We start from the raw sequence: 27,561 nt of genomic DNA, 5'->3' as shown, positions 1-27,561 counted from the left end.
TTTAACTGCTCGTTTTACTATCAAAGTTTTCAGTTTAGGAAAAAATGGACCCAAGGTCTTTTTTACACTAAATCAGGGCTGAAAAAACTTTGCACGGCCGGGGACGCATGCTGCAGACCACGGGACACACTCTTACATTTCTCCCTCCCCCCCCCTCCCCGCAGAGTCGCGATCGGGCCGTAACAGGAGTTTACTTAACCGCTTCCCGTCCGCCTAATGTAGGATGGGACAGCGGCTCTCTCAGGTCTCAGCGATGCCATATGGCATCATCTCACAAGGAGCAAGATCAGTAAACACAGTGGGCCCCAGCGATCAGCCTGCCAGCCAGCGACCGGGGCTAGCAGTCTGTTTCTTTTAGTATACTGTAATACTGTATATTGATTATTTATTTATGTAGCACTGACATCTTTCGCAGCACTGCACAGAGTACAGTCTGTCCCTCGGAGGGGCTCACAATCTAATCCCTGCCATAGCCATATGTCTATGTATGTATAGTGTAGTGTAATGTATGTATCTTAATCTAGGGCCAATTAAGGGTAGGTAATGGGTAGGATGGAGGCGCCCAATGTGTGTTCTATTTTAGTATTTTTAAATACAAATAAAAAATTATATAATAAAAAGAGAGGTAATTGCTTACCTCTCCAGAAGATATAGTCACCAGTTCAACTGGAAAACAGTTTTTATCCAAAAAGCAATCTGACAACGCGTTCCACGGGTCACGGCCTGCCTTCTCAGGTCAACACAAAATGCCTTGAAAGCTTAGGGGATAGAGTGTAGGCACCTCTAAATTAGATTAGAGGCCACGGCCACACAGTTGCAGTGTAATTACTCGCGTGATTAGACCGGGACCGGCAGCGGGGAATGGAGCATTGGAGGAGGACGGCGTGGGACATTACAGCTGCAGGGGGCAGATAGAAGCCCCAGGTAAGTGTCAGATTTTTTACTTTTTAACCCCCTCCAAAGAACACCTTTATAACTCATTTAAAACTCATCGCATCTCCATGGCAACAGGTCATCACATGACACGCTGGCAGCCACCGTGCACCGTTGGACTCTGGATTCGGCAATCCGGTGAGTTTTAAGTAAACTCCTGTTGCCACCCGCTTGCTCGCGACTCTGTATGGAGGGGGGGGGGGGGGAATCTGGTCGCCTGTTGATGGTGCTAGAGTTACAGCGCACGGGGGTCAGATGCAGACCGCGGGCAGTTTGTCCAGCGCTCCACTAAATCCATTTCAAAACGACTTTTGGATCAGATGCGATATGTTGATTGCAAGGGCATCATGATTAACATTGTAGTTGTGTTGTCCTTTTCACACTGGTGCCATTCAATTTTCATACTGACTGCCAGACAACAGAGCGGCCCAGGAGAATGGTAAGGGAGTCTAAGGCCTACAGGGCACTGAAGGAAGCCTCAGGTAAGAATAAATGCTTTTTAAATTTGACCTCAGGTACACTTTAGGCAGTAGATCTCTCTTCTGTTTACCTACACGAAACGTGGTCTGTGCTGTAGCACACACCACAAGTAGTGAGCAGATGGGAATTTTGCTCTTTGACTAGAAGGCTGAATGAAACAAAAAAAAAATACATCATTCACATTTAAGTGGGTGCGTGCACAAGCATGTGCATGCTCATCCACATATACCTGCATGAGCGTTAGCGCCAGTGGCATGCACGTGCATGCACTGAACCGCTTGTGCAATTGTAAAAGCATACATATCTGAAACTTAAATTAATCCAGGAACCTTGAGTGGTAAAGTAAGTATGTACAACATAAATGATAAAAAGTTTTACATGGAACTTGGTAATTACATTTCAAACACTAGATAAACTTGATTATTATCAAATATTCCTACTACCTTAAGACCAAAAGCTTTAACGAGAACCAGAGATGAAATATGTAAAATATTTTATACATACCTGGGGCTTCCTCCAGCTCCATATGCCTGGATCGCTCCCACGCTGCCGTCCTCCGCTGCCTGCGGCTACGAGAACCGGGACCCCGCACTTCCGTCAGTCTAGCATAGGAGAAGTGCGCTGTTTGAGTATCTCTCCAGCAGCCGCTGGAGAGTTACGTAGAGGGCGCACTTCTCCTGTGTAGTCTGGTTCCAATGACGTCAGTGACGGGAGCCGGTTCTCGTAGCTGCAGGCAGTGGAGGACGGCGGCATGGGAGCGATCCAGGCGTATGGGGCTGGAGGAAGCCCCAGGTATGTATAAAATCTTTTACATATTTCTTTTAAAACTTGTTTATTTGGGATTTTAAACATACAGTAAGCATGAGAAAATTACAACCAGGAAGTGGTAGAGGCTTGTCATTTAGACACATCATAATGAGTATATAATGCAGAGCATATTGGAAAACCGAATCCTAGGAGACTCTGAATTTTCAGAGTCTTCTAATAGCAATAATAATGTACAGCAGAACGGTATAGCATCATAGATCCCAAAAAGCAAGTTTAACTCCCAAACTCCCTCCCCACCCTTTGACCCTCCCCCCTTCCCTGCGGTTGCTCTCTTGTAGGGTAAAAGGTAAATGAGGTTTTTCATTGAAGACTGTAAAACAGATCATATCTGAATCTGTTCCTTGTGGAAGTGGCCGAGGTCCCCTCGGTTTTTAAGGAGACAGCTTGAAAGCACCTAGGGTACCATGTAGGTCTTCTGTGCAGTACCATCCTGTATAGCGAAAAGGACTGACCAGGGATTGGATTTCTTCAGCAGTGAATATAAGAGTTATAAAACGTTTCCACTTTTTCTCTCACATATTTCATCTCTGGTTCTCTTTAAAAAGTCCAGAAATAACATAATTTCTGCTTTGCATCACAGTTGTGCGTGTGTGTTTCTGTGTGTGTGTGTGTGTGTGTGTGTGTGTGTGTTTCTGTGTGTGTGTGTGTGCGTGTTTCTGTGTGTGAGTGTGTGTGTGTGTGTGTGTTTCTGTGTGTGTGTGTGTGTGTGTGTGTTTCTGTGTATGTGTGTGTGTGTGTGTGTTTCTGTGTATGTGTGTGTGTGTGTGTGTGTGTGTGTGTTTCTGTGTATGTGTGTGTGTGTGTGTGTGTGTGTGTGTGTGTGTGTGTGTGTGTGTGTGTGTGTGTGTGTGTGTGTGTGTGTGTGTGTGTGTGTGTGTGTGTGTTTGGGGATTCATATTCTTATTTGGTGGCTCTTGATGGGAAGACTCTTCAGGGTTAGGTATTCTGATAGATGTTGTCAATCTCATCTGGAATTTCTGGAAGAGATCTCCGGTTTTCTTTTTTCTCTATGTTTGCATAGAGCTTATACTAATAAGACAAAGAATTAAAGGTCATGCAAAGCAAGTCTCAAATTAGTCCAAATTTTGCTTACTTTTGATTCTATACTTCTGCTTAAAAAGAGCTGGTGATTGAAAAGAATCATTGGGTGATTCTGAAAGAGTTTTCACTTACCGTGTATACTCATGTACCGGCAGACCCGGGTATAGACTCATGGGCCCTGATTCACTAACCAGCTCTAAGCTGTGTCTTAAGAGCTAGTGGGCGCAAACCACGGAGTTAAGTGGTTTGCGCCCACACATTCATACATTGCGCACAGCCCAGGGCAGTGTGCGTGCAGCTGTTATTAGTGCGCCGTTTTGGGGGCACCCGATGCGCCATTTTCGTCGCATGAGGTGCGACGTTTACAGGGCAGCGGGTGCAACGTTATCGTCGCACCGCGCTCTAATAACAGCTGTGCGTGCACTGCTCTTGGCTGTCTGCGATGTAGCTTTGTGGGACTATTAGTGCCCGCAAAGCTACTTATGAGGCACTAAGTGGCTGTTCACTCTGGCGCTATCACTTTGCGCCGGTTAGTGAATCAAGCCCATTAACTGTAAAGCGTGATATTTCAAGCCTTTGTTATAATTTTGATGGTTATAGCTTATAGCTTATGACAGCCCTAAAATCAAAATTTCACACCATTAGGGCACTTTTCCACTAGCAATCGCTAGCTCTTGCAAGTCACAATTTTTTTACACGATTGCGATTTTGCTATGCAATGCAGGAAAAAATTGCTCCTCAGCGCGATTGCGGTTTTGTAAAAATTAGTGGAAATTACCTACCGCAATTTCTATGTTATTATGCAAACCCTAAATTCAGCATCGTAATCACCACTAGTGGAAAAGGGCCCTTAGAGCTCAGCCACACAGTAATCACTTTTCTGAGTGCTTTGTGATTGATTGATTGATTGATTGATTGATTGATTGATTAAAATGTATGATGGTTACCAAGACACAAAAGGGGGAGAGAACCCTGCCCTTGCGGGCTTACAATCTAAAGGGAATGGGGGAAACAAGAGAAGGGGTAGTATGCAGCATATATATAGAGGCTGTGTGTTTTAGGACACCTAGTAGGAGTGCAATTTAGTCTTAGGACAAAGGGAAGTGGCCTAAGGTAGCGCATATGCTTGTCAGAACAAGTGTGTTTTTAGAGAGCGTTTAAAGGCAACATAGGTTGGCGAGTAACGGATGTGTTGTGGGAGGGCATTCCAGAGGCGGGGTGAAGCGCATGCGAAGTCTTGTAAACGTGAATGTGAGGAGTTGATTCTAGAGGAGGACAACAGAAGATCATGTGCCGATCTGAGATTGCGATTGGGTTTGTATCTGGAAATTAGTGAGGATATGTACCGGGGAGAGAGATTGTGGAGAGCTTTGTAGGTTAGGGTTAGGAGTTTGAACTGAATCCTCTGGTTAATTTGCAGCAAGTGAAGAGCTTGACAAAGAGGGTCGGCAGAGGAAGATCGAGAAGAAAGATGAATGTCGTCTCGAGCAGCTGAGTTCAATACCGACTGGAGCAGGGCCAGTCTGTTAAGACACTAATTACCTCACCTGTGCGTGTTTGTGGTTTTCTGCAAAACATGTACTGTTGGTGGGCCTGGAGTAGTGTTGGGCGAACACCTGGATGTTTGGGTTCGGGAAAGTTCGCCGAACATGGCCGCAATGTTCGGCATGTTCGGGCCGAACCCCGAACTCCCCGAACATCCCGCTTTTGGGGGCCCTATGGGGTCGCAGGCATAAGGGGGGAGCATGCCCCGATCGCGGGGGGGGGTCGGAAATTCCCCCCACCCCCTCCGCTAGCGCTCCCCCCTCTGCCCGCTTCCCCATTCAAAAGTTAGGAAGTGAAACTGTACCTGTGCGGTAGTGGGTGGCTGGCAGTGGGCGGCACTATGGAGTGACTGAGGAGGAGGAGGAGTCCGGAGAGTGACGCGTTGAGGGAGGCCGGGCAGTGGGCGGATCAGCAGTAGTACGGTACTACTGCTGATCCGCCTGCTGCCCGGCCTCCCTCAACGCGTCACTCTCCGGACTCCTCCTCCTCCTCAGTCACTCCATAGTGCCGCCCACTGCCAGCCACCCACTACCGCACAGGTACAGTTTCACTTCCTAACTTTTGAATGGGGAAGCGGGCAGAGGGGGGAGCGCTAGCGGAGGGGGTGGGGGGAATTTCCGACCCCCCCCGCGATCGGGGCATGCTCCCCCCTTATGCCTGCGACCCCATAGGGGGGCAGTATTCGGGCGAACAGGGCCCTGTTCGTGCCGAACAGGGGCCCTGTTCGGCCAGGCAATGAGCCGTTCGGGCGAACCCGAACAGTTTGGCCGAACACCACCAGGTGTTCGGCCGAACGCGAACATCACCCGAACAGGGTGATGTTCTGCAGAACCCGAACAGTGGCGAACACTGTTCGCCCAACACTAGCCTGGAGGACAGGGTTGGGGAACTGTGCTTTAGATTGTAAGTTCGCATGGGCAGTGCTCTCTCACCCTTTTGTGTCTTGGCTCTCTTTGCTCTCTCACCCTTTTGTACAACTACAAATAACAGGACAGGAAAGAGAGATTTATGGGAGAGCATTTTTAATCTAATCTGGCATCTTCACAACAGATGTAGCCAACATGGCGCAAATAGTACAAGTTGCATTGCCAATGCCAACACACGTTGAAAATATAACATGAGGGGCTTGATTCACAAAGCGGTGCTAACTGTTAGCACGCCTGTGAAAACCCCCTTAGCACGTCTAAACAAGCTTATCGCGCATAAAACTTTACGCGCGCAAAACTTTATGCGCGTAAAACTTTATGCGCGTACTGCACAGAGCGCAGGGCGCTCCGCGCGAAGTGCCCATTAAAGCCTATGGGACTTAGCGCGCGTAAAACTTTGCGCGCGTAAAACTTTGTGCGCGCAAAGTTAGTGCGCGATCTGATTGAGAAATCCAGTGCTAACCTACTTAGCACCCTGGTTAGCGCGTCTAAAGACTTTAGACGTGCTAAGTAGGTTAGCACCGCTTTGTGAATCAAGCCCGAGTTGTGCTAATTGTCTAATACGTGTTATACTACCAATGCTAAGCTTTCCCAATGTAGGAAGTGAGAGGTGCCCCCTAGTATAAGTACCAACCCCCCCGTTTAGGTAGTGAAAGGTGTCCCTAGCATATGCAGCCCCCCCCCCCCCCAGTTTAGGTAGTGGCAGGCCCGTTTTTAGGGCCGTGCGGCCCGTGCCGCCGCACTGGGCGCTGTTGTGAGGGGGGCGCTGTAGAGGAGGGGGGATCGGGAGCCGCGGGGAGGGCAGCCCGACCTCTCCTTCCCTCTCTACGGGCCGCTCTCCGTGCTCCCCCCTCAGACGCAGAGTAATTACGCAGACGGAAGCGCTGGGCATAACTACTCACCTTCCTGCGTTCCACTCGCAGCTGATCTCCTCTCGTCATAGACATTGATACACACGCTGCTTCCTGTTTAGCCGGAAGCAGCGTGTGTATCAATGTCTATGACGAAAGGAGATCAGGTGCGAGTGGAACGCAGGAAGGTGAGTAGTTATGCCCAGCGCTTTCGTCTGCGTAATTACTCTGCGTCTGAGGGGGGAGCACGGAGGGCAGCCCGGGGAGAGGGAGGCTCCGGCTCCCCCCCTCCATTATGGGGGGGGGGTGGACCTACCTAACCTATACTGGGGGAAGCTGCCTATCTAATCTATACTGGGGGGCACCTACCTAATCTAACCTATACTGGGGGGCACCTACCTATCTAATCTATACTGGGGGGCACCTACCTATCTAACCTATACTGGGGGGGCACCTACCTATCTAACTTATACTGGGGGCAGCTACCTATCTAACTTATACTGGGGGGCACCTACCTATCTAACTTATACTGGGGGGCAGCTACCTAATCTAACCTATACCTGGGGGGCACCTACCTAATCTAACCTATACTGGCGGGCACCTACCTATCTAACCTATTCTGAGGGGCACCTACCTATCTAACTTATACTGGGGGGCAGCTACCTAATCTAACCTATACTGGGGGGCAGCTACCTAATCTAACCTATACTGGGGGGCACCTACCTAATCTAACCTATACTGGGGGGCACCTACCTATCTAACCTATACTGGGGGCAGCTACCTAATTAACCTATAATGGGGGCACCTACCTAATCTAACCTATACTGGGGGGCACCTACCTATCTAACCTATACTGGGGGGGCACCTACCTATCTAACTTATACTTGGGGGCAGCTACCTAATCTAACCTATACTGGGGGCACCTACCTATCTAACCTATACTGTAGGGCACCTACCTATCAAACCTATACTGGGGACACTTACTTATCTAACCTGTATTGGGGGCACCTACCTACCTAGCTAGCCTATACAGGTGGCAACTATACTGGCTACCTATATTGCATGCACCTACCTAACTATCCTTTACTGAGGGCAACTATACTGGCTCACCTATGCCTGGCTACCTATACTGGGGGGACCTATAGCTGGCTACCTATACTGGATTACCTATTCTTGGCTACCTATACTGGGGGGACCTATACTGAGTGCAACTAGACCTGGCTAACCTGTAGTGGGGCATCTACCTATCTAACTTATACCGGGGGCGCCTGCCTATCTAACCTATACTGGGGCAACTATACTGGCTACCTATACTTGAGGCACCTACCTGGCTAACCTATACCGGGGGCAACTATACTGGCTCACCTATGCCTTGCTACCTATACTGGGGGGACCTATAGCTGGCTACCTATACTGGATTACCTATTCTTGGCTACCTATACTGGGGGGACCTATACTGAGTGCAACTAGACCTGGCTAACCTATACCGGGGGCAACTATACTTGCTCACCCATGGCCGGCTACCTATACTGGGGGCCTATAGCTGGCTACCTATACTGGATTACCTATTCTTGGCTACCTATACTGGGGGGACCTATACTGAGTGCAACTAGACCTGGCTAACCTATATTGCGGGCGCCCATACTTTGCTGGGGGGGGCGCAATTTTTACACCCCCGCCCTGGGTGCATTTTAGCCTAGAAACTGCACTGGGTAGTGGTTGGTGCCCCAGTATAGACAGCACCCCAGTTTAGGTAGTGAGTGGTGCTCCCAGTATAAGAAGCTCCCCTAGTTGAGGAAGTGAGTGGTGCCCCCAATATAGGCATTTCCCCCACTTAAGATAGTGAGTGGTGCCCCAAGTGTAGGCAGCCCCCCCCCCAGTTTAGGTAGTGCAAAGTGTTGTGTCCCGCGTGTAAGTAGCCCCTACTCCTCAGCTGCCTCTTACTTACAGTACACGGACCTCATATCAGCGTTGCCCCCCCGTCCATGCTGCCTCCCTGTCACAGCATCAGACCTCACATCAGCTGTGAAGAGAGGGCGCATGGTACCCGCGTGGCTGCACTTCACAACCGGGACGTGACCAATGATGTCATAGTGCTCTGTGTCTGCTGGTACTGTGCGTCCTCACTTTGCTGCTGATGTAATGTCTGATGCTGTGGTGCCTATGGTAGGAGCCATGCCTGCACCTCAAGATATGCCACCCACACCCATAGCAAATGTGCACACGACAACACTTGCTCTGAAGGTAGTGCCTATTTTAGAGGAGGCTCAGGAGGGGTGCGTAGTTTGGGCTTCCAAGCCCCTCGTTGACTGCAGGGGCTGCTCACTCAGTAGTTTTGCCCATGATAACAGTTTGGTATAATGTCAAATTACCCACTATGTGCTCCCAAGTTACTCTTCAGAAGCCAGTAGTCAGTCATTCACATTCATTTCCTACAGGGAAAACAAGCAGTATCCCCGCCCATTCATCATTCTTGTTTACTTATAAAAAGCGAAAGTCCGTAGTTTTGCCAAGAAGCACAAAGATTTCCACCTCTGCCACACAGCAGGAGATCTGATACACCCACTGTACTTCAAGAGACCCTTTAAGGTAATACTCACATCTGTATCAATCACATCAGTTGTCATGGAATCTGCAAGATCAAAAATGAAACATTTATAACTTTTGAAAAGTTTTAAGGCAAACCTGACATATGAGGCAGAAATTCTGACTGCTTTAACGCTGAGGAAAGTCACATGATCAGCTGGCTAAGCAAGGGCAACATTAAGAGGAAAAGATTTAGACCTTTATCTTACCAATTAGAAGCCAATTGGTTGGTCATTTTAAAAAGTGGCATGATTGATGAGTAGATAATGAAACTACATATATCTGGGCATTGGCTGCCGACATTAATAAAAGAAAGCACATCTAGAATGTGTCATAAGCACACACTATGTAGCGCAAAGCATTCTTTATTTTGGATAAAGAAGTGTTATGTTAAATTAAACGTGTTATGTTAAATTGACCGTTTGAGCAAAGCATAGCTCCCAACAGGCCCTTTTTAAAGGGACAGTCCCTCTTCAGGAATTGAATCCCTCTGTCCCTATTTCTTCCTCATTTGTCCCTCTTTCATGACTTGCGTACAGATGTTTTCCCCCCATTCCTTTAGATTGCAAGCTCGCAGGGGCAGGGCTCTCTCCCCTTTTTGTGTCTTGGAATTCGTTATACGTTTTATTCATTGTGTTACTTTTATCACTGTCATCACCAATTACGCATTTGTATATTGGCGTACAGTATTCCATTTGTCTGTATTATTATGTACCCCATGTTCATTTCTTACTTTGTACAGCGCCACGGAATATGTTGGCGCTTTATAAATCAATAATAATATATGTAAATGTATGTATTTTTCTATTGAAAATTGTGTTTAACCTCCCTGGCGGTAACCCCGACCTGAGCTCGGAGTAGGAAAAAGTAGCTGCGAGCGGTAAGCCCGAGCTCAGGTCGGGGTAGAGAATTCCCTGATTTGCATACTGTTTTGAAATCCCGCACACGATCAGCGCTTCGCAGCGGGACTCCAGCCTACCTCCCCGGCTATCTGCCGCAGTCTGCGGCTTCTCTGACCGCCGGGATCCCCATATCCAGGCTCTTGTCCTGGGGAGACGGCGGCCAATCAGTGCGGCGGAGCGGCGTGACGTCATCGGGGGCAGGACCAATTTTTTTTAGGGGGAATATATTTTGCACAGGAAAATAGGAAAACAGGGAAAAATGCGCCCTATATGGATATGGATATATGTATAGATATATATTTATACAGTATATATATATATGTCATATAGATAGATAGATAGATAGATAGATAGATAGATAGGGAGGGAGAGAGTTCAGCCTGCCCAACCCCCCCCCCCCCCCCCCCTCTGGACTGGACAGAAGAAAAACAGAGAGGAATACGCCCTGTATGTATATAGAGAGTTTAACGTGTCTAATTCCTTCTCATTTGCCATCACAAGTTGTGATTTGATCTCTCCCCTGTGTCACCTGATTGCCGTGGCAGATAAGCTCATTTAAAAACTTAGGATGTCAACAATGTGGCCATTTGGTTCCCAGCTGCTTCTGAGCTAAGAGCTTCTGCCTTACTGTTACCAAATTTTGCCTGGATTTTGACTACTCTCTGCCCGCTGCCTGCGCCGAACTCTTCCTGGATTTTGTCTACTCTCTGCCTGCCTTATTTGTACAGTTTCACAATTTCAGTTTATTCATAAATGTAATTAATTCAACAAATTTGTGTTCTAGTCTTTTATTTACATGCAAAATGTCTACCAGGCTTTTATTCTGAGATATTTTGGTGAGTTATGACTTAAAGGGACTCAGAGATGAATAACCTAATAGGATTTATACATACCTGGGGCTTCCTCCAGCCCTATTCGCATGGATCGCTTCCACGCCGCCGTCCTCCGCCTCTATCGCCGGTACCAGGTCCCGTAACTTCCACAAGACGCAACCAGATTTCTGTATGCGCAGGGACTCCCTCCGTCTCGCCAGCGCCTGCTTTACGCAAGCGCCTGCGAACTACGGAGGGAGCGTGCTGCGCTTGCGTAGACTGACTCTGACTGGCCAAAGTGACAGGACCCGGTACGATTGAGAAGGCCGAGGATGGCGGCGTGGGAGCGATCCATGCGGATGGGATTGGAGGAAGCCCCAAGTATGTATAAATCTATTAGGTTATTCATCTCTGAGTCTCTTTAAGAATTGGAGGCCTAAAATTATTGAAAAAAATGTACCGCTCCGGACAGAAATTCACCACCAGGGAGGTTAATATACTCTAAATCAGTGGTCCTCAAACTAAGGCCCACGGGCCGAATGCGGCCCCTTAGGCTTTTTCACCGGCCCCCCACTCACAATGTATTACTTATAGATGTGGTCTACTACATCTTTAAATATTGGTGGCTCGCTTATAGAATAGTAGTGCTGGCACCACCAATCCCCAAGGAAGCCAGTGAGCAGTCATTTACTGGCTTCCAATCCAATTCCACATCAGGTGACACTGCTATCCAATTGGACGACAGGTTGTCCCCTGGGTATACTTCACTGTGTAGCGCAAAGAGGTTTTTTACTATCTGCACATGCTGTATTGGGGGCATAATATGTGCTTTGGTTAAATGGGAGACAAAAGGGCTGCATGTGTTAACAGGTAAAAATTTACACTACCTAGGTTCAATTTAATGTTTTATACATCATATTAGGTATACCCCTGCCCCCCATTAGTTTGAAGTATGTTGACCTGGCCCTTGACCGAAAAAGGGGAACCCTGCTCTAAATGTTATTTATATCATTTATATTGATATTTTTAAATGTTAAAATGAAGGGAAACTAACTATGATAGAGAGGACCAGTGTAACCTGTTTTGACTCTTATTCTTATCCAACTGAGAGGAATCCACCAGACACTGACGTAAATGGAAATGTCAAGAATTTATTTGTTAAACAAATGGTCAAAGTGGTAAGTATCCAACCAAAGAAATTAATTCACATATATCTGTTTCTTTCACACTACACATATCATTTAAATCTTCTTTTCTTCATAGCCGGTGCACCGGAAAAGCTGGGGAAGAAAATCCAAGTTATATAACTCTCAAAAGTAAGTATAAATAAATTTCACACTATGTTTACATCCAGGACTAGAGATGGCCCGAACCTCCGATTTTCGGTTCGCGAACTGGAATAGACTTCAATGGGAAGGCGAACTTTGAAAACTAGAAACACTTATGCTGGCCACAAAAGTGATGGAAAAGATGTTTCAAGGGGTCAAACACCTGGAGGGGGGCATGGCAGAGTGAGATAAATGCCAAAAGTCCAAGGGAAAAATCTGGATTTGACGCAAAGCAGCGTTTTAAGGGCAGAAATCACATTGAATGCTAAATTGCAGGCCTAAAGTGCTTTAAAACATCTTGCATGTGTATACATCAATGAGGGAGTGTAATTAGAGTACTGCTTCACACTGACACACCAAACTCACTGTGTAACGCACCGCAAACAGCTGTTTGTGTAGTAACGGCCATGCTGGACTGGTGCGCACCATGGCGAGATTGCTCTTGCTCAGTGATATCAGGCAATGTCTGACTGCCTTATCAACTTTCGATGGTTCTTTCTTATTGCTAAAGCTTACATCTATTTTTTTTTAAATTATATTTTCTGCTGGCTGTTCAGTACCTGCAACGAGAATCTGTTATGGAGGGTAAGTCTGCCATTGTGAGTGACCACAGGTAATGGCCGGGCAATCAGGGTTCGATTCCGGTCCGGAGTGGGAGCTTGAGAACTGGCTACCACCACCACACATCCAAGTAAGGACCCATTTGCTGTATAAGTAATGCACCTGCCCTGACCGTGCTTTGCAGACCAGGCATCTGTGGTCAGACCCTTGACCCAGCGCGGTGTGCCAGAGATGACACCACTTGCCTTTAACGAGAGTCTGTTATGGAGGGCAAGTCTGCCATTCATTCAACTGTGTGAAACTTTCGATGGTACTTTCTCAGTAGCATGGTGACTACGGGTAATGGCTGGGGAATCCTGGTTCGAATCCGGTCCGGAGTGGGAGCCTAAGAAATGGCTACCATCACCACCACACATCAAAGGAAGGCAGCAGGCATGGCATGCACATCCCGAGGTAGTGACCAAAAATAACAATACAGGAGGACAGGAGGACATTCGAGGCCCTGCTGTATATGAGATGAATCAACTTTAAATCCTTTAACGAGAATCTGTTATGGAGGGCAAGTCTGCCATCCATTCAAGTGAGAGGTATGCACTGACTACCAAGTACAATACAATGTGCAGTCAAAGATGCAGTGAAAGGTATGTAGTGACTGCAAACAGCTGTTTGTGTAGTGACGGCCATGCTGGACTGGTGTGCACCATGACGAGAGTGCAGGTGATGGCGGCTTTCCAGCCCATATGGTCGCCGTGCTGAGGTAGCTGAATGACAGGACAGTGACTGTCCAGCTGATCAAATTTGGTCTGTCCACAATGAAGCAACAACCTTATTATCTTGCCGGCGGTCATTGCTTCATTGTGATACGCAAGTCCCTTCACCGCGGCAAGGTAATGATCACGAAGGGGAATTGGCACATGTACATGCCTTTTGTTTTGTTGTTGCAGCTGCAGTGCAGCCAAAAAAATTAGGCAGGCATGTACACGCACCAGAATAATTATTATAGTGGCCTTAAAAATTCAGGAATCCTCCTGGAGTCCTGGACCCTGTTGGTGGTGGCGGAGAAGGCAGTCAAGCTGCCTGCGGGCAGAGATGCTGTGTGGGGAGCGACTTAGTCTTGGGGCAGGCAGTCACACGGCGTGCAGGCAGAGATGCTGTGTGTGGGGACTGACTTAGTCTTCGGGCAGGCCTGACCGTGCTTTGCAGACCAGGCATCCGTGGTCAGATGGACCTTTGACCCAACGCTGTGTGCCAGAGATGTCACCACTTGCCTTTCAACATAACGGTACAGTTTAGGTATCGCCTTTTTTGAGAAAAAATTGCGGCCTGGTATCTTCCACTGCGGTGTGTGGCTTTGCTTTTGTGTGCTGCTTTTCCTCAGGTGGTCATCCCATTGCAGTTTGTGCTTTGTAATCATGTGCCTTCGTAAGGTAGTTGTCCCTACGCGGGTTTTGGTCTTTCCACGACTCACTTTTCGGTGGCAGAGAGTACAGATGGCATTGCTCTCATCTGAGACAGACACACAAAAAATGTCCACACCACTGAGCCCTGGAGTGATGGCACTTTGGTGGTGGTGGCCGACTGAGTGTTAATTGGGGTGCCAGAATCAGAGCAGGAGGAGGAAGAAATGTCACGCTTCCGTGCGGAAGCTGAGAAAGATGAGGTGTTCTGTGTTAAGTAGTCAACTACGTCCTGACAATATGGGGGGTTGATGGCACGTGCCTTCTTCTGAACACTGTACTTTGGTCGAGGGCCGCACAAAATCACGACAGCGTGACCTCTAACAGACCTGCCAGGTGGCCTGCATTTTGTTTTGTCCATATTCGGAGGGATGAAGTGAATGGTATGCACTGTCTTGACTAATACAATGTGCAGACACACAGGTGCAGTTAACAGGTATGCACGGAGTGGTATATCACACTGCGTGTACGCACGTGGGTAGGTGGTTGCACTGAACACCACAGGTATATGCAGTGATGGGTATTAGAATGTGCACCTGTCACACACAGACAGGTACCGGACAGGCACAGTGACACTGCGTGCGCTCACGTAGGTAGGTGGGTGCACTGATTGAAGTGAACAACAGGTAGGTATATGCAGTGATGGGTATTACAATGTGCACCTGTCACAAACAGAGGTAGTCACTGAATGTGCTGGGCCTGGCTGGCAGTGGCACACACAGTAGGAATTACCAAGGCTGTCTATGCAACACAAGTGTCAGTGGGACACACACACACAAAAAAATAGATCACAAGAACAAGATTAGCTCTCAAAAGAGCTGTTGTGGGGTGCTTTTTTAGCAATAAGAATCAGCAAGGAGCAAGCTAAGAAGCCTACAAGAGCCTAACTAAGCTTTCCCTATGAGAGTCTGCAGCAGCTTTCCCTTCTCTAATTAATGCAGGCACACGAGTGAGTCCAAAGCCTGACGCTGCCTGCCTTTTATAAGGGGGGGAGTGGCTCCAGGAGGGAGTGTAGCCTGATTGGCTACAATGTGCCTGCTCACTGTGATGTAGAGGATGAAAGCTGACCCTTATGATGCACTATGGGGGCAAACCGAACTTCCGAAAATGTTCACGGTTCTCCGTGATCGGGAACCCCGGAAGTTCGCCGGGAACTGTTCGCCAGCGAACCGTTCGGGCCATCTCTGTCCAGGACTACTATTCACTGTATATATACCATAGTTCTATACTCTTTCAGCTTAAAGCTTAGATAAGAATAGGTCTACTGAGCAATTTCCGTTCTAATCAGTTTCTGTCTCTTGCTACCACGTCCAAGCTATATTGCTCGGCAAAATTCTTTTTTTAAAAACTCGCTTATGGTATTTGATCAACTTTCTCTTTTCTAGTTATGAAATATCTCAGACTCCTTCTTTAGCGGCTATATTCCTATTTTGGAGATTTTCCAGAAATTTGTGGCATACAAATAAAAAACTAATAAAATAAATATGAAGTAAATAAAATAAAATAATAAAAATAAAATAAATACATAAAATAAATTAAAGATCAGGTATATCCATTCTCTATTGACTAAGGGCTCCTCCTTTCTTTCCTTATATTCCAGCTAGGATGGAGGTCCACTGAGGTGAGTGTGATAACTGGAATTAAACAGATAGTTGACGTCTTTTCTTTGTTAGATGCTACTTTCCATTAACTGTACTTTCTTTTCTTCAATAGGTTTCCCAGTGACTCCGCTACTCAATCTCTCTTTTAGAGATGGTCAGAACGGTTCGAACGTGATCGCACAAACAACTCGAGTTCGCGTTCGCGTCGAAACGTGAACTTTTAGCGAGGTCTACCCGCCCCCATACTACATCATTGGGCTAAACTTTGACCCTCTACGTCACAGTGAGCAGACACATAGCAGCCGATCAGGCTGCACTCCGTCCTGGACCCCCCTTATAAAAGGCAGCAGCGTCTGCCATTTTCTCACTATGTCTGCTGCTGCATTAGTGAGAGAAGGGAGAGACATTGGAGAGATAGGGAAAGCAATAGTTAGGAGGTCTGTTAGCTTGCTCCTTGCTGATATTTGTTGCCGAAAAGCACCACAAAAAGAGCTCTTTGAGAGCTTATAAAAACAAAACAGAGGACACCAAGAGCCCAATAGTGCAATATTGTCTGGTAAGCTCAATATACAGTGTAATGTCAAAGGTTCTTATTATACTCACAAAGGTGGGTTACCATCAGGCAACCACTTGACAGGCAGGTGGGGAGTATTAGTACCTGACCACACTCAGGTATAAAAGTCGCTCTCTGTAAATAGGAAAATGGGGAAAGAACCCCTCCACCAGGGGTAGACTTAATCGTGCTGTAATATGTACGAACAGAGGCGCCAAGCAGAGTAAAACAATGTTCTAAAAATGAGGCGCTCACACGCTTTATGGACCTGAACCAGTTTTATATGCTCCTGTACTGCCTGATGAAGCGGGACTGTTGACCGCAAAACGCGTTGCAATTTTATGGAGCTGTGAATAAATTGTATGTTTTTTACTCTGCATTTGAGCATATGTCCACTACCAGAGGGAGGTAAGTCCACCTCGACTTCACTCTTTTTTTTATCATTTTTAGAACATTGTTTTACTCTGCTTGGCGCCTCTGTTCGTACATATTACAGCACGTTTGAGAGCTTATGTTCTTGTGATGTGTTTTTTTGTGTGTGGATATTTGTGCATTGTGCATTACAACCCTGTCTGTTGCAGCTGGCCCTTGCTAATTGATATACTGTGCCAGGCCCAGCAAATTCAGTGCATACCTTTTCACTGCACCTGTGTGACTGCACATTGTATTATACCACCAGCAGTCACTGCATACCTTTCACTGCATCTGCGTGACAGCACGCTGTTTTATATACCAGTCAGTGCATACCTTTTCACTGCACCTGTGTGATTGCACATTGCATTACACCACCAGCAGTCACTGCATACCTCTCACTGCATCTGTGTGACAGCACGCTGTTTTATATACCAGTCAGTGCATACCTTTTCACTGTACCTGTGTGACTGCACATTGCATTATACTTCATTATACCACCAACAGTCAGTGCATACCTTTCACTGCATCTGTGTGACAGCATGCTGTTTTATATTCCAGCAGTCAGTGCATACCTTTTAACTGCACCTGTGTAACTGCACATTGCATTACACCACCAGCAGTCACTGCATACCTTTTACTGCATCTGTGTGACTGCGCATTGTATTATACCAGCAGTCAGTGTATGCCTTTCACTGCACCTGTGTGACTGCACATTGTATTACACAAGCAGTCAGTGTATAACTTTCACTGCATCTGTGTGACTGCACATTGTATTATACCAGTCAGTGCATACCTTTCACTTGAATGGATGGCAGACTTGCCCTCCAAACAGATTGTCATATAGGATTACAAGTGTATTCATCTCATCATTATACAGCAGTCAGTGCATAACGTTCACTGCATCTGTGTGACTGCACATTGTATTATACCAGCAGTCAGTGCATACCTTTCACTTCATCCCCCCCCCCCCCAGTATAGACAACACAACAGGTAAAGGCAGAGCCAGAGGCAGGCCACCTGGGCAGCTCTTTTCAAGGTCGTGCTGGCCTGATTTCGTGCGGCCCTCGACCAAAGTACAGTGTACAGAAGGCACGTACCATCAACCCCAAAGATTGTTAGGACGTAGTTGACTATTTAACACAGAACACCTTATCTTCCTTATCTCCCGAATGGAACCATGACATATCTTCCTCCTCCTGCTCTGATTCTGGCACCCCACTTAACACTCAGTCGGCAGCCACAACCAAACTGCCATCATCCGAGGGCTCAGCAGTGTGGACATTTTTTTGTGTGTCTGCCTCAGATGAGAGTGATGCCGTCTGTACTCTCTGCCACCGAAAATTTGAGCCGTGGAAAGACCAAGACCCGCGTAGGGACAACTGCCTTACGAAGGCACATGATGAAAAAGCAGAAACTGCAATGGGATGAGCACCTGAGGAAAAGCAGCACACAATTGATTTATTAATGACCTTCCATTTATTTATTAATGACCTAGTAGATGCAGTAGTAAGCAATGTTGCTATTTTTGCAGATGACACAAAATTGTGCAGAATCACCAACTCACAGGAAGATAGGGACATACTGCAACAGGATCTGGATAGGATGGCTATATGGGCACATAAATGGCAGATGAAATTCAATGTTGAAAAATGTAAAGTCATGCATTTTGGTCGTACTAATGGTCTAGCACCATACAAAATAAATGGGATACAGTTGGGGACATCAAACTTGGAGAAGGACTTAGGAGTACTCATCGACAACAAGTTAAATAATCATACTCAATGCCAAGCCGCTGCAGCTAAAGCTAACAAAATTTTGGAATGCATTAAAAGGGAAATAAAAACTCGAGATGCTAGCATAATATTGCCCCTGTTTAACTCTCTAGTAAGGCCACATCTGGAATATGGAATTCAGTTCTGGGCACCACATTACAGAGATTGTAATTACAACAGAGCAGGTGCAGAGACGAGCAACAAAATTGATACGTGGGATGTAAGGTCTCAATTACCAAGAAAGGTTACATAAACTGGGTTTATTTAGTCTAGAGAAAAAACGCCTTAAAGGGGATCTAATTAACATGTATAAATACGTTAGAGGGCAATATAAAAGCTTGGCGGATGAGCTTTTTGTCCCTAGGCCTTCTCAAAGGACTAGAGGACATGATCTGCGCATGGAGGAAAAACGTTTTAGCCATTTATTTAGGAAAGGGTTCTTTACAGTAAGAGTGATTAAAGGGGAACTTCAGCCTAAACAAACATACTGTCATCAAGTTACATTAGTTATGTTAATTAGAATAGATAGGTTATATAATCTCTTACCCACCCTGTCTTAAAAGAACAGGCAAATGTTTGTGATTCATGGGGGCTGCCATCTTTGTCATGGGAGCAGCCATCTTTTTGGTTGAAAGGAGGTGACAAGGAGCAGGAGACACAGTTCCAACTATCCTGTGTCCTGATTACCCCTCCCAGCTGCACACGCTAGGCTTCAAATGTCAAATTCAAAATGTAAAAAAAAAAAAAAAAAAATTGCACCAAAACAGCAGAACGAGAAAAACAAAATCAGAAATTCCATCATGCTTTGCACAGCATCAGAGGAAAAAAGCCCAGGCAGTTTTCTTCTGTGCAGCTAAAAATGAGGCTTGTATAAGAGAAACAAAGTTCTGATGCTTTGAAACTGTTAAAGAAACACCAAGCCTTTTCAGTGCTGCTGAGTCGATTTTTAGTCCGGAGGTTCACTTTAAGGTGTGGAATGCATTGCCACAGGAAGTAGTTATGGCAAATTCTATACCTGCATTTAAAGGGGGCTTAGATGCTTTCCTTGCATTGAAAGACATCCATGGCTATAATTACTAGGTAATGCCTAATGATGCTGATCCAGGGATTTTATCTGATTGCCATCTGGAGTCGGGAAGGAATTTTTTTCCCTTTTGGGGCTAATTGGACCATGCCTTGTAAGTTTTTCGCCTTCCTCTGAATCAACAGGGATATGTGAGGAAGCAGGCCGGTGTTGTACTTTGTTCTCTGGTTGAACTCGATGGACGTATGTCTTTTTTTCAACCTAAGTATTTATATAACTATGTAACAAAAGCAAAGCCACACACCGCAGTGGTAGATACCAGGCTACAATTATTTCTCAAAAAAAGGCGATACCCAAACTGTACCGTGATGTTGAAATGCAAGTGGTGTCATCTCTGGCACACAGCGTTGGGTCAAGGGTCCATCTGACCATGGATGCCTGGTCTGCAAAGCACGGTCAGGCCTGCACGAAGACTAAGTCAGTCCCTACACACAGCATCTCTGCCTGCACACCGTGTGACTGCCTGCCCCAAGACTGAGTCGGTCCCCACACAGCATCTCTGCCTGCAGGCCACTTGACTGCCTTCTCCGCCACCACCAAAGAGGTCCAGGACTCCAGGAGGATTCCTGAATTTTTAAGGCCGCTGCTAGCAGCGGCCGCTAACACAAACAATAATTATTTTTCTGGTGCGTGTATATGCCTGCATAATTTTTCTGGCTGCACTGCAGCTGCAACAACAAAACAAAAGGCATGTACATGTGTCAATTCCCCTTCATGATACCTTGATGCGGTGAAGGGGCTTACGTATCACAATGAAGCAATGACCGGCTATATGAGTGTGTTGGGGGGCACACCTTACCCAATATAATAAGGTCGTTGCTTCATTGTGGACAGACCAAATTCGATTAGCTGGACAGTCACTGTTGTTCTGTCATTGAGCTACCTCAGCCCGACCATATGGGCTTGAAAACCGCCATCGCCTGCACTCTCGCCATCGTGCGCACCAGTCCAGCACAGCCATCACTACACAAACAGCTGTTTGTGGTGCGTTACACAGTAAGTTTGTTCTGTCAGTGTGAAGCAGTACACTAATTACACTACCTGATTGATGTATACACACACAAGATGTTTTAATGCACTTTATACCTCCAATTTAGCAATGCAATGCGATTTCTGCCCTTAAAACCCTGCTGTGCATCAAATCTGTAATTTTCCCCGGGACTTTTGGCGTGTATCGCCAGGATTAGTGTTTATAGTTTTAAAAGTTCACCTGCCCAATGAAGTCTATTGCGGTTCGCATGGTTCGTGCGAACACGAACTTTTGCAGAAGTTCGCGGTCGAGGTTCGCGAACCTAAAATCGGAGGTTCGGGTCATCTCTACTCTCTTTGTGTTGGTAAGTAACCAAAAGTGTGTGTTATACTTATAGGTTCCTTTGCTTTAACGCTCTGTCTCTTTTCTTCGCTTACAGGAGTCTCAGTTTGGCAGAGCAGCTATGGAAGTATGTTAGCTTCACTGACTGGCTAAAACTAGTATGGGATGGAATATATAGCATGGTTTGACAGGAAAAATGTCACAGTAACAAAATAACAGTTGGCAGCTGAGCTACATGTCAATTGGGGTTTCAAGAGAGGCAATACACTCTCTGGCAACAAAGTTCAAGATAGACTGGGATGTAACCTGGACACATTCTTAGTTCCTCAGACATCAACTGTGCTATAATGTATACTTAAACTGTTCTGTATGTTTACACGTTACTGTTTCCTTAAGTTTATATCCAGAGCCGGGACAAGGTCCTCCAGCACCCAAGGCTGAGACACCAAAGTGCGCCCCTCCATCCCTCTCACCCCAGCCGTCACACACTAATTGCTAATAGACTAAGAGGCACCCCAGGGCGCCAACACCTTAATCTCTAATTATCTGGCTTGTAGTCACTTCCATGTATCTCCTTTTCTTATTTCTTTCTGCTTCAAACACAATAAGGAATGATAGCTGAATGAATTGTGCGCCCCCTCCTACACTGCGCCCTGAGGCTGGAGCCTCTCCAGCCTATGCCTCGGCCCGGCCCTGTTTATATCAGACAGGCAGATCCTGGTTTGCCACTATAATTAGAGAAATGTAATTCATTAATCATGTTGTTAACTGTCACTTTCTTCTGGCAATTAACACTGAATTCTTTATCTCTCTTTGTCTTTCTTCCCATTGCTCTGAATACTGACTGTGGCTGTAAGGAACAACAATGGGGCAGCTGCGGCGAACAGCACCGCTGCCGCAGCTGCCTCCATGCCTCTGCCCGTCCTCCCGGCGTCTAGGACACCGAGGACAGAACGTTCGTTGTATCAAAGGGTCACCGTCTCGCGCGCATGCACAGACGGGACCCTTATGCTAGGAGGAGGCTCGTCAGCTGACCTGCTGGTTGGTTGATGTCAGAGGAGTCTCACGGCGCCCAGGATTGGCTGATTGCAGGGGGCGTGCCAGTGAGGTCTCCTCTGCTTCTTAAGCCTCCGAGCTTCATTCGGAGATTGTCTGCTGTCGTGAATACTTTAGTGTTAGCGCTCAGAGCTTAGACTAGATCCCAGGTGCTGAAACCAAGGACTTCACACCTAGACTAGGATATTGCTATATTGTTATTGATTATCTGTGTATCATTCTGGCTATACTCTGACCTTGCATCTGCTCATTGATTCTGTACTTCTGCCTTTCTGACTTGTTGCTGAACCTCTGCCTGTTTACCCGTTATCCTATTGCCTCACGATTCTGTACCGATACTGACCTTTCTGTTGCCAAACTTAGCCTGTCCGACCACTCTGTCCTCACCAGTGGGCCTAGCCTCTGGTGAGGGATTTCTAGTATAGAATCACCTGCTCCTCAGGTGATCACTAACGCAGTATTGTTTGTAACTCCTGCTCCTCAGGTGTTCACTAGCCTGCAGTACAGTCTTAATCACCTGCCCCTCAGGTGATCATTAGTTGCAGTACTGTTTGTAACTCCTGCTCCTCGGGTATTTACTAGCCTGCAGTACAGTCTTAATCACCTGCCCCTCAGGTGATCATTAGTTGCAGTACTGTTTGTAACTCCTGTTCCTCAGGAGTTCACTAGCCTGTAGTACAGTCTTAATCACCAGCTCCTCAGGTGATCACTAGTCGCTGTATTGTTGCTATCACCTGCTTCTCAGGTGTCCTCTAGGCTGCAGTACCGTCTTAATCACCCGCTCCTCAGGTGATCACTAGGCTGCAGTACAGTCTGAATCACACGCTCCTCGGGAGATTCTAGCCCCGCAGTATCAGTATCTCCAGCTTGCTGGGGCTTGTACGCTATTATACAGTCAGTGTACTGATAGTACCTCACCAGCCCCTCTGGTGAGGTCTCGCCAAACTATTATATTACGGTTGCACCAAGCACTACTCTCTTAGCACTCTTTTGGCTATACTAGTATTATTGGTGATTCTGCAGATCACCACATAATCAGGTATAGCGTCTGCATTATTGGTCATTCTGCAGATCACCATATAATCAGACATCTGAGTTGCTACACCCAACCGGTACAGTGGCTCTTTGGAGTATCAACACTCATCCTCATCTGTCATTTCTGACTTTCTGCTTTACATCTGGATTTGGCTTCTCTGCCTCTGCTCTGTTTCCCAGCTGTCGCCTATGCCTTAAAGAGAACCTGTACTGAGTAAAAATATTTAAAATAAACACATGAGGTAACTTGAAATGAACATTACATAGTTACCTTGCCATCAGTTCCTCTCAGAAGCTCACCATTTTCTTCTGACAATAATCCCTTCCAGTTCTGACAATATTTTGTCAGATCTGAAAAATATCAGTTGCTGTCAGTTATAGCTGAGTGGACAACTGATCTGCCAGGTAATGTCCATGTTTCCCTATGGCTCAAGTGGGCAATGTTACAGTTTAACTGTGTGCTGACCAGAAAGCTGTTATGGGTAATGGCCATTTTCAAAATGGAGGACGGAGAATTCCCTTGATCACATGGGACAAACAGGACGCAGGAGAGGAAAAAGACACTGAGGAGTAGACTACATGGAAGGTAAGTATGACCTGTGTATGCTTATTTTGACTTTTAATTTTCAGTTCAGGTTTTCTTTAACCCCTTTTTAATAGAGTCCTCTCTGCGTCTGGATAGCTGCTGGGATGCCTGGCCAACACACTGGATTCCCTCGGCTAGCCTGAGGTGATCGCTGCTGCTGCGCTGGGTGCCTCCCTTCCACTCGCTCTCCGCAGCCTAACTGCGCAGTTTCTGTGAGGAGAACTGGTAATAACCAGTTCTCCTCAGGGGCGGATTTGTACTCTTTACTGCCCTAGGCCACTGTCGCCAGCCGCCCCCCTTCAGTATAGGTAGCAAAATGACCCCTCCCCCTTCCCTCTAGTACAGTGGTTCCCAACCTTTTCCGGCCCGGGGAACACTTTCTGACCATATTTTTCTCTGGGGAACGGCGGGGGGGGGGGGGGGGGGGGTGCAGGTGTTTGCGCGACCTAGTGGACAGTGCTGTGCGCAGCAGGCTATGGGGGGGGGGGGGGGGCTGGGGTGCGGCTGCATAGCTAGCATAGTTGCCCCAGTATAGGGAGTTTAGTTGCCCCAGTATGGTTAGTATAGTTACCCCAGTATAGTGCCCCAGTATAGCTAGTATAGTGCCCCAGTATAGCTAGTATAGTCCCAGTATAGCTAGTATAGTGCCCAGTATAGCTAGTATAGTGCCCAGATAGCTAGTATAGTGCCAAGTATAGCTAGCATGGTGCCCAGTATAGCTAGCATAGTGCCCAGTATAGCTATCATAGTGCCCAGTATAGCTAGCATAGTGCCCAATATAGGTAGGTAGTGCCCAGTATAGGTAGGTAGTGCCCCAGTATAGTGCCCAGTATAGCTAGTATAGTTGCCCCAGGGCCGGATTTACAGCTCCAGGGCCCATAGGCACATACTCTCCGGCGCCCTAATCTCCACCCCTTAACAGGCCACACCCCGAATGCCACGCCCCCACTGTTTTGAAATGTAGGCTGATACTAGCAGGACTCAGTGGTGGTAGGTGGGTGGGAGAGTGCAGCAGGTAAGTATAGAGTGCGCAGTAAATAGTCAGTGGGGGTAGGTAGGTGGGAGAGTGCAGTGGGTAGGTAGAGTGTGCAGTAAATAATCAGTGGTGGTAGGAAGGTGGGAGAGTGCAGTAGGTGGTTACAGAGATCTCAAAGAGTAGTCAATGGGGGTAGGAAAGTGGGAGAGTGCAGCAGGTGGGCATACAGAGCAGAGAAAGGAGTCAGTGTGGGGTAGGTAGGTGGCAGAGTGCAGCAGGTAGGTATAGAGAGCAGAGAGAGAAGTCAGTGGGATTAGGAAAGTGGGAGAATGCATCAGGTAGGTGTAGAGGGCACACAGAGGAGTCAGTGGGGGTAGGTAGCTGGGAGAGCGGGGTAGATAGGTACAGTGAGCAGAGAGAGAAGTCAGTGGGGGTAGGTAGGTGGGAGAGTGCAGCAGGTAGGTGTAAAGGGCACAGAGAGGAGTCAGTGGGGGTAGGTAGGTGGGAGAGTGCAGCAGGTAGGTGTAGAGAGCACAGAGAGGAGTCAGTGGGGGTAGGTAGCTGGGAGAGTGTAGTAGGTAGGTATAAAGATTAGAGAGAGGAGTCAGTGAGGGTAGGTAAGTAGGAGAGCACAGCGGGTAGGTATAAAGCAAAGAGAGGAGTCAGTGGGGGTAGATAGGTAGGTAGATGGCAGAGCAAGTTAGCAATAGCATTATTTATTATTATTATTATGTATTTATAAAGCGCCAACATATTCCGTGGCGCTTTATAAATACAGCATAATAACCTTTAAAGAAAAACATATTGTTATCTCTGCCATGGCAGCCAGCTGAGACAGAGGAGAGATCAATTTATGATTAAACACAGATGACAAGGAATTAGACAGGCTAAACTCTCTTAACACTTACAGGGTCCTTCCGTCCTGTAAAAGAGTTCAGGTCCCTGTGCAGGAGTTCATTTAGGTCTACTGACAGCGGTGGTGTTGGAGTGGGCGGGGTTCCGGGTGGAGGGGTGGACTTGCGGCAGATTTAAATCCTTCTTCTCCCAAATGCCCAGAGGATCCAGATGGCGGCTGAGGGGGACTCGGTGGGCAGAAGAAGGACTCAGAGGTTGTTATCTTTCCAGCGGCATCCTCCTTCTACAGCAGCAAGCAGCACATTTCATAGGATGCTCACCGGCGTTGACGTCACTCAGCAGCGCCCTCTGGTCACACACTGTAACCATGGCGAGGATGCAAGGGGCGCTGCTGAGTGACCTCAATGCTGGATACCAGGAGCCGATGAGAATCCTTTGATCCGTGCCGCTTGCTGCTGGCGGGAGATGGAGCCGCCATCGCTGTCGTTGGTATAGAGGGAGGGAAAGAGGTAGGGAGAAAGAGAAGGAGGCATATTTGGTGGCCAGTGAGCCACCCGCCACTTACAAATGGCTCCGCCTCTAGGCACGTGCCTATAGTGCCTATTGGTAAATCCGGCCCTGAGTTGCCCCCAGTATAGCTAGTTTAGTTGCCCCCAGTGTAGGTAGTTTAGTTGCCCCCAGTATAGCTAGTTTAGTTGCCCCCAGTATAGCTAGTTTAGTTGCCCCCAGTATAGCTGGTTTAATTTCCCCCAGTATAGCTAGTACAGTTCCCCCCAGTATAGATGCCCAGGAGGGGGAAAGCAGCGCTAGAAGGAGGGGCAGTGGAGGCAGCGGTGGGGAGGGGGGAAATATCCCCCCTCCCTCACCTGGGACCCCTCCTTCTGCCTCTCTCCCCCTCCATTCAGCGGTGGCAAGTGCGGGCTCGGTGGCGAGGAGACATGCGCAGAATTACTCACCACTTCCACGTTCCAAGCGCCGGCAACGTCATGTCGTCACACATCTCCGCCTTCAATGTCGCCTACTGTGCTTCCGCTAATCAGGAAGCACAGTGGGCGGCATTGAAGGCGGAGATCTGACGACATGACGCTGCCGGCGCTTGGAACGCGGAAGTGGTGAGTAATTCCCTGCATGCCTCCCCGCCGCCGAGCCCGCACTTTCCACCGCTAAATGGAGGGGGAGAGAGGCAGAAGGAGGGGTCCCAGGTGAGGGAGGGGGGGATATTTCCCCCCTCCCCACCGCTGCCTCCACTGCCCCTCCTTCTAGCGCTGCTTCCCCCCTCCTGCGCCCTACAGTAGGTACAGGTCTGGTGAGAGGCCAGACCTGTACGGCACACCAGGCAACATCCCTAGTGTGCCGCGGCACAGCGGTTGAAAAACGCTGCTCTAGTATAGGTAGCCTGATTACCCCCTTCCCAGTATAGGTAGCCAAATTACTCCTCCCCCCTTTCACTCCACTATAGGTAGCCAGATGACCGCTCCCCCTTTTCCTCTAGTATATGTAGCCAGATGACTTCTCCCCCGTTCCTTCCAGTATAGGTAGCCAGATGACTCTCTTAATCCCTCCTCCCCCCCCCCCACCCTTCAGTATAGGTAGCCAGCTCGCCTTCACACCGCAGCAGTCATCTGTGTCACTCAGTTCTCCACTCTTCTCCAGTTCAGAAGCTTCCTTTTCCTTTCCATCTCCAATGCTGCCCAAGTCCATAGCCACCAGCCACAATGCAAACGTGCACAGAGAGCAAGGTGGCTGCTGCACAGGCAGCTAGCAGCAGAGTACCGCGATCAGGCACTCTCCTGATCTCTCTGCATTGCAGCATTTGCAAGCTTGCAAATGCTGCACTAGTTTAGTCTGCTGCTGCTTTGGTGCCCTTCCTTCTGTGGTGCCCTAGGCCATGGCCTAGGTGGCCTTGGCCTAAATCCGGCCCTGGTTCTCCTATGCTCCTGTCACACACTGCTCCCCTCGCGCTGCCGCTCGCGTAATAGCTCACGCTCCCTCTAGAAATTTCCCCGCTTTGTGTATCTGGTTGCTATGCAACCAGCGAGAGTGCATGCGACTATATGCTCGCGTGCA

General features: G+C 47.6%; 1 protein-coding gene across 4 annotated transcripts in view; it reads right to left on the bottom strand.

The window, feature by feature from the left end:
- Window positions 1–3,040: 3,040 nt before the first annotated feature.
- Window positions 3,041–27,561, bottom strand: part of LOC137532685 (Fc receptor-like protein 5) — a 73,335-nt gene continuing 48,814 nt past the window's right edge. For 3 of the 4 annotated variants that reach the window (XM_068253498.1, XM_068253497.1, XM_068253501.1), the window contains 2 exons: window positions 9,205–9,236; window positions 3,041–3,270 (listed from right to left, as the gene is read on the bottom strand). In XM_068253498.1, the coding sequence (XP_068109599.1) occupies window positions 3,178–3,270; window positions 9,205–9,236 (125 nt within the window). In that variant the 3' untranslated portion in view covers window positions 3,041–3,177. Of the gene's footprint in view, window positions 3,271–9,204; window positions 9,237–12,109; window positions 12,185–27,561 lie in introns of those variants that run through there. The other variant, XM_068253499.1, reaches the window with a different exon arrangement.

The sequence above is a fragment of the Hyperolius riggenbachi genome, chromosome 9, assembly GCF_040937935.1.
Source record: "Hyperolius riggenbachi isolate aHypRig1 chromosome 9, aHypRig1.pri, whole genome shotgun sequence".
NCBI lineage: Eukaryota > Metazoa > Chordata > Amphibia > Anura > Hyperoliidae > Hyperolius > Hyperolius riggenbachi.
This window is presented reverse-complemented; position numbering and strand designations above follow the sequence as displayed.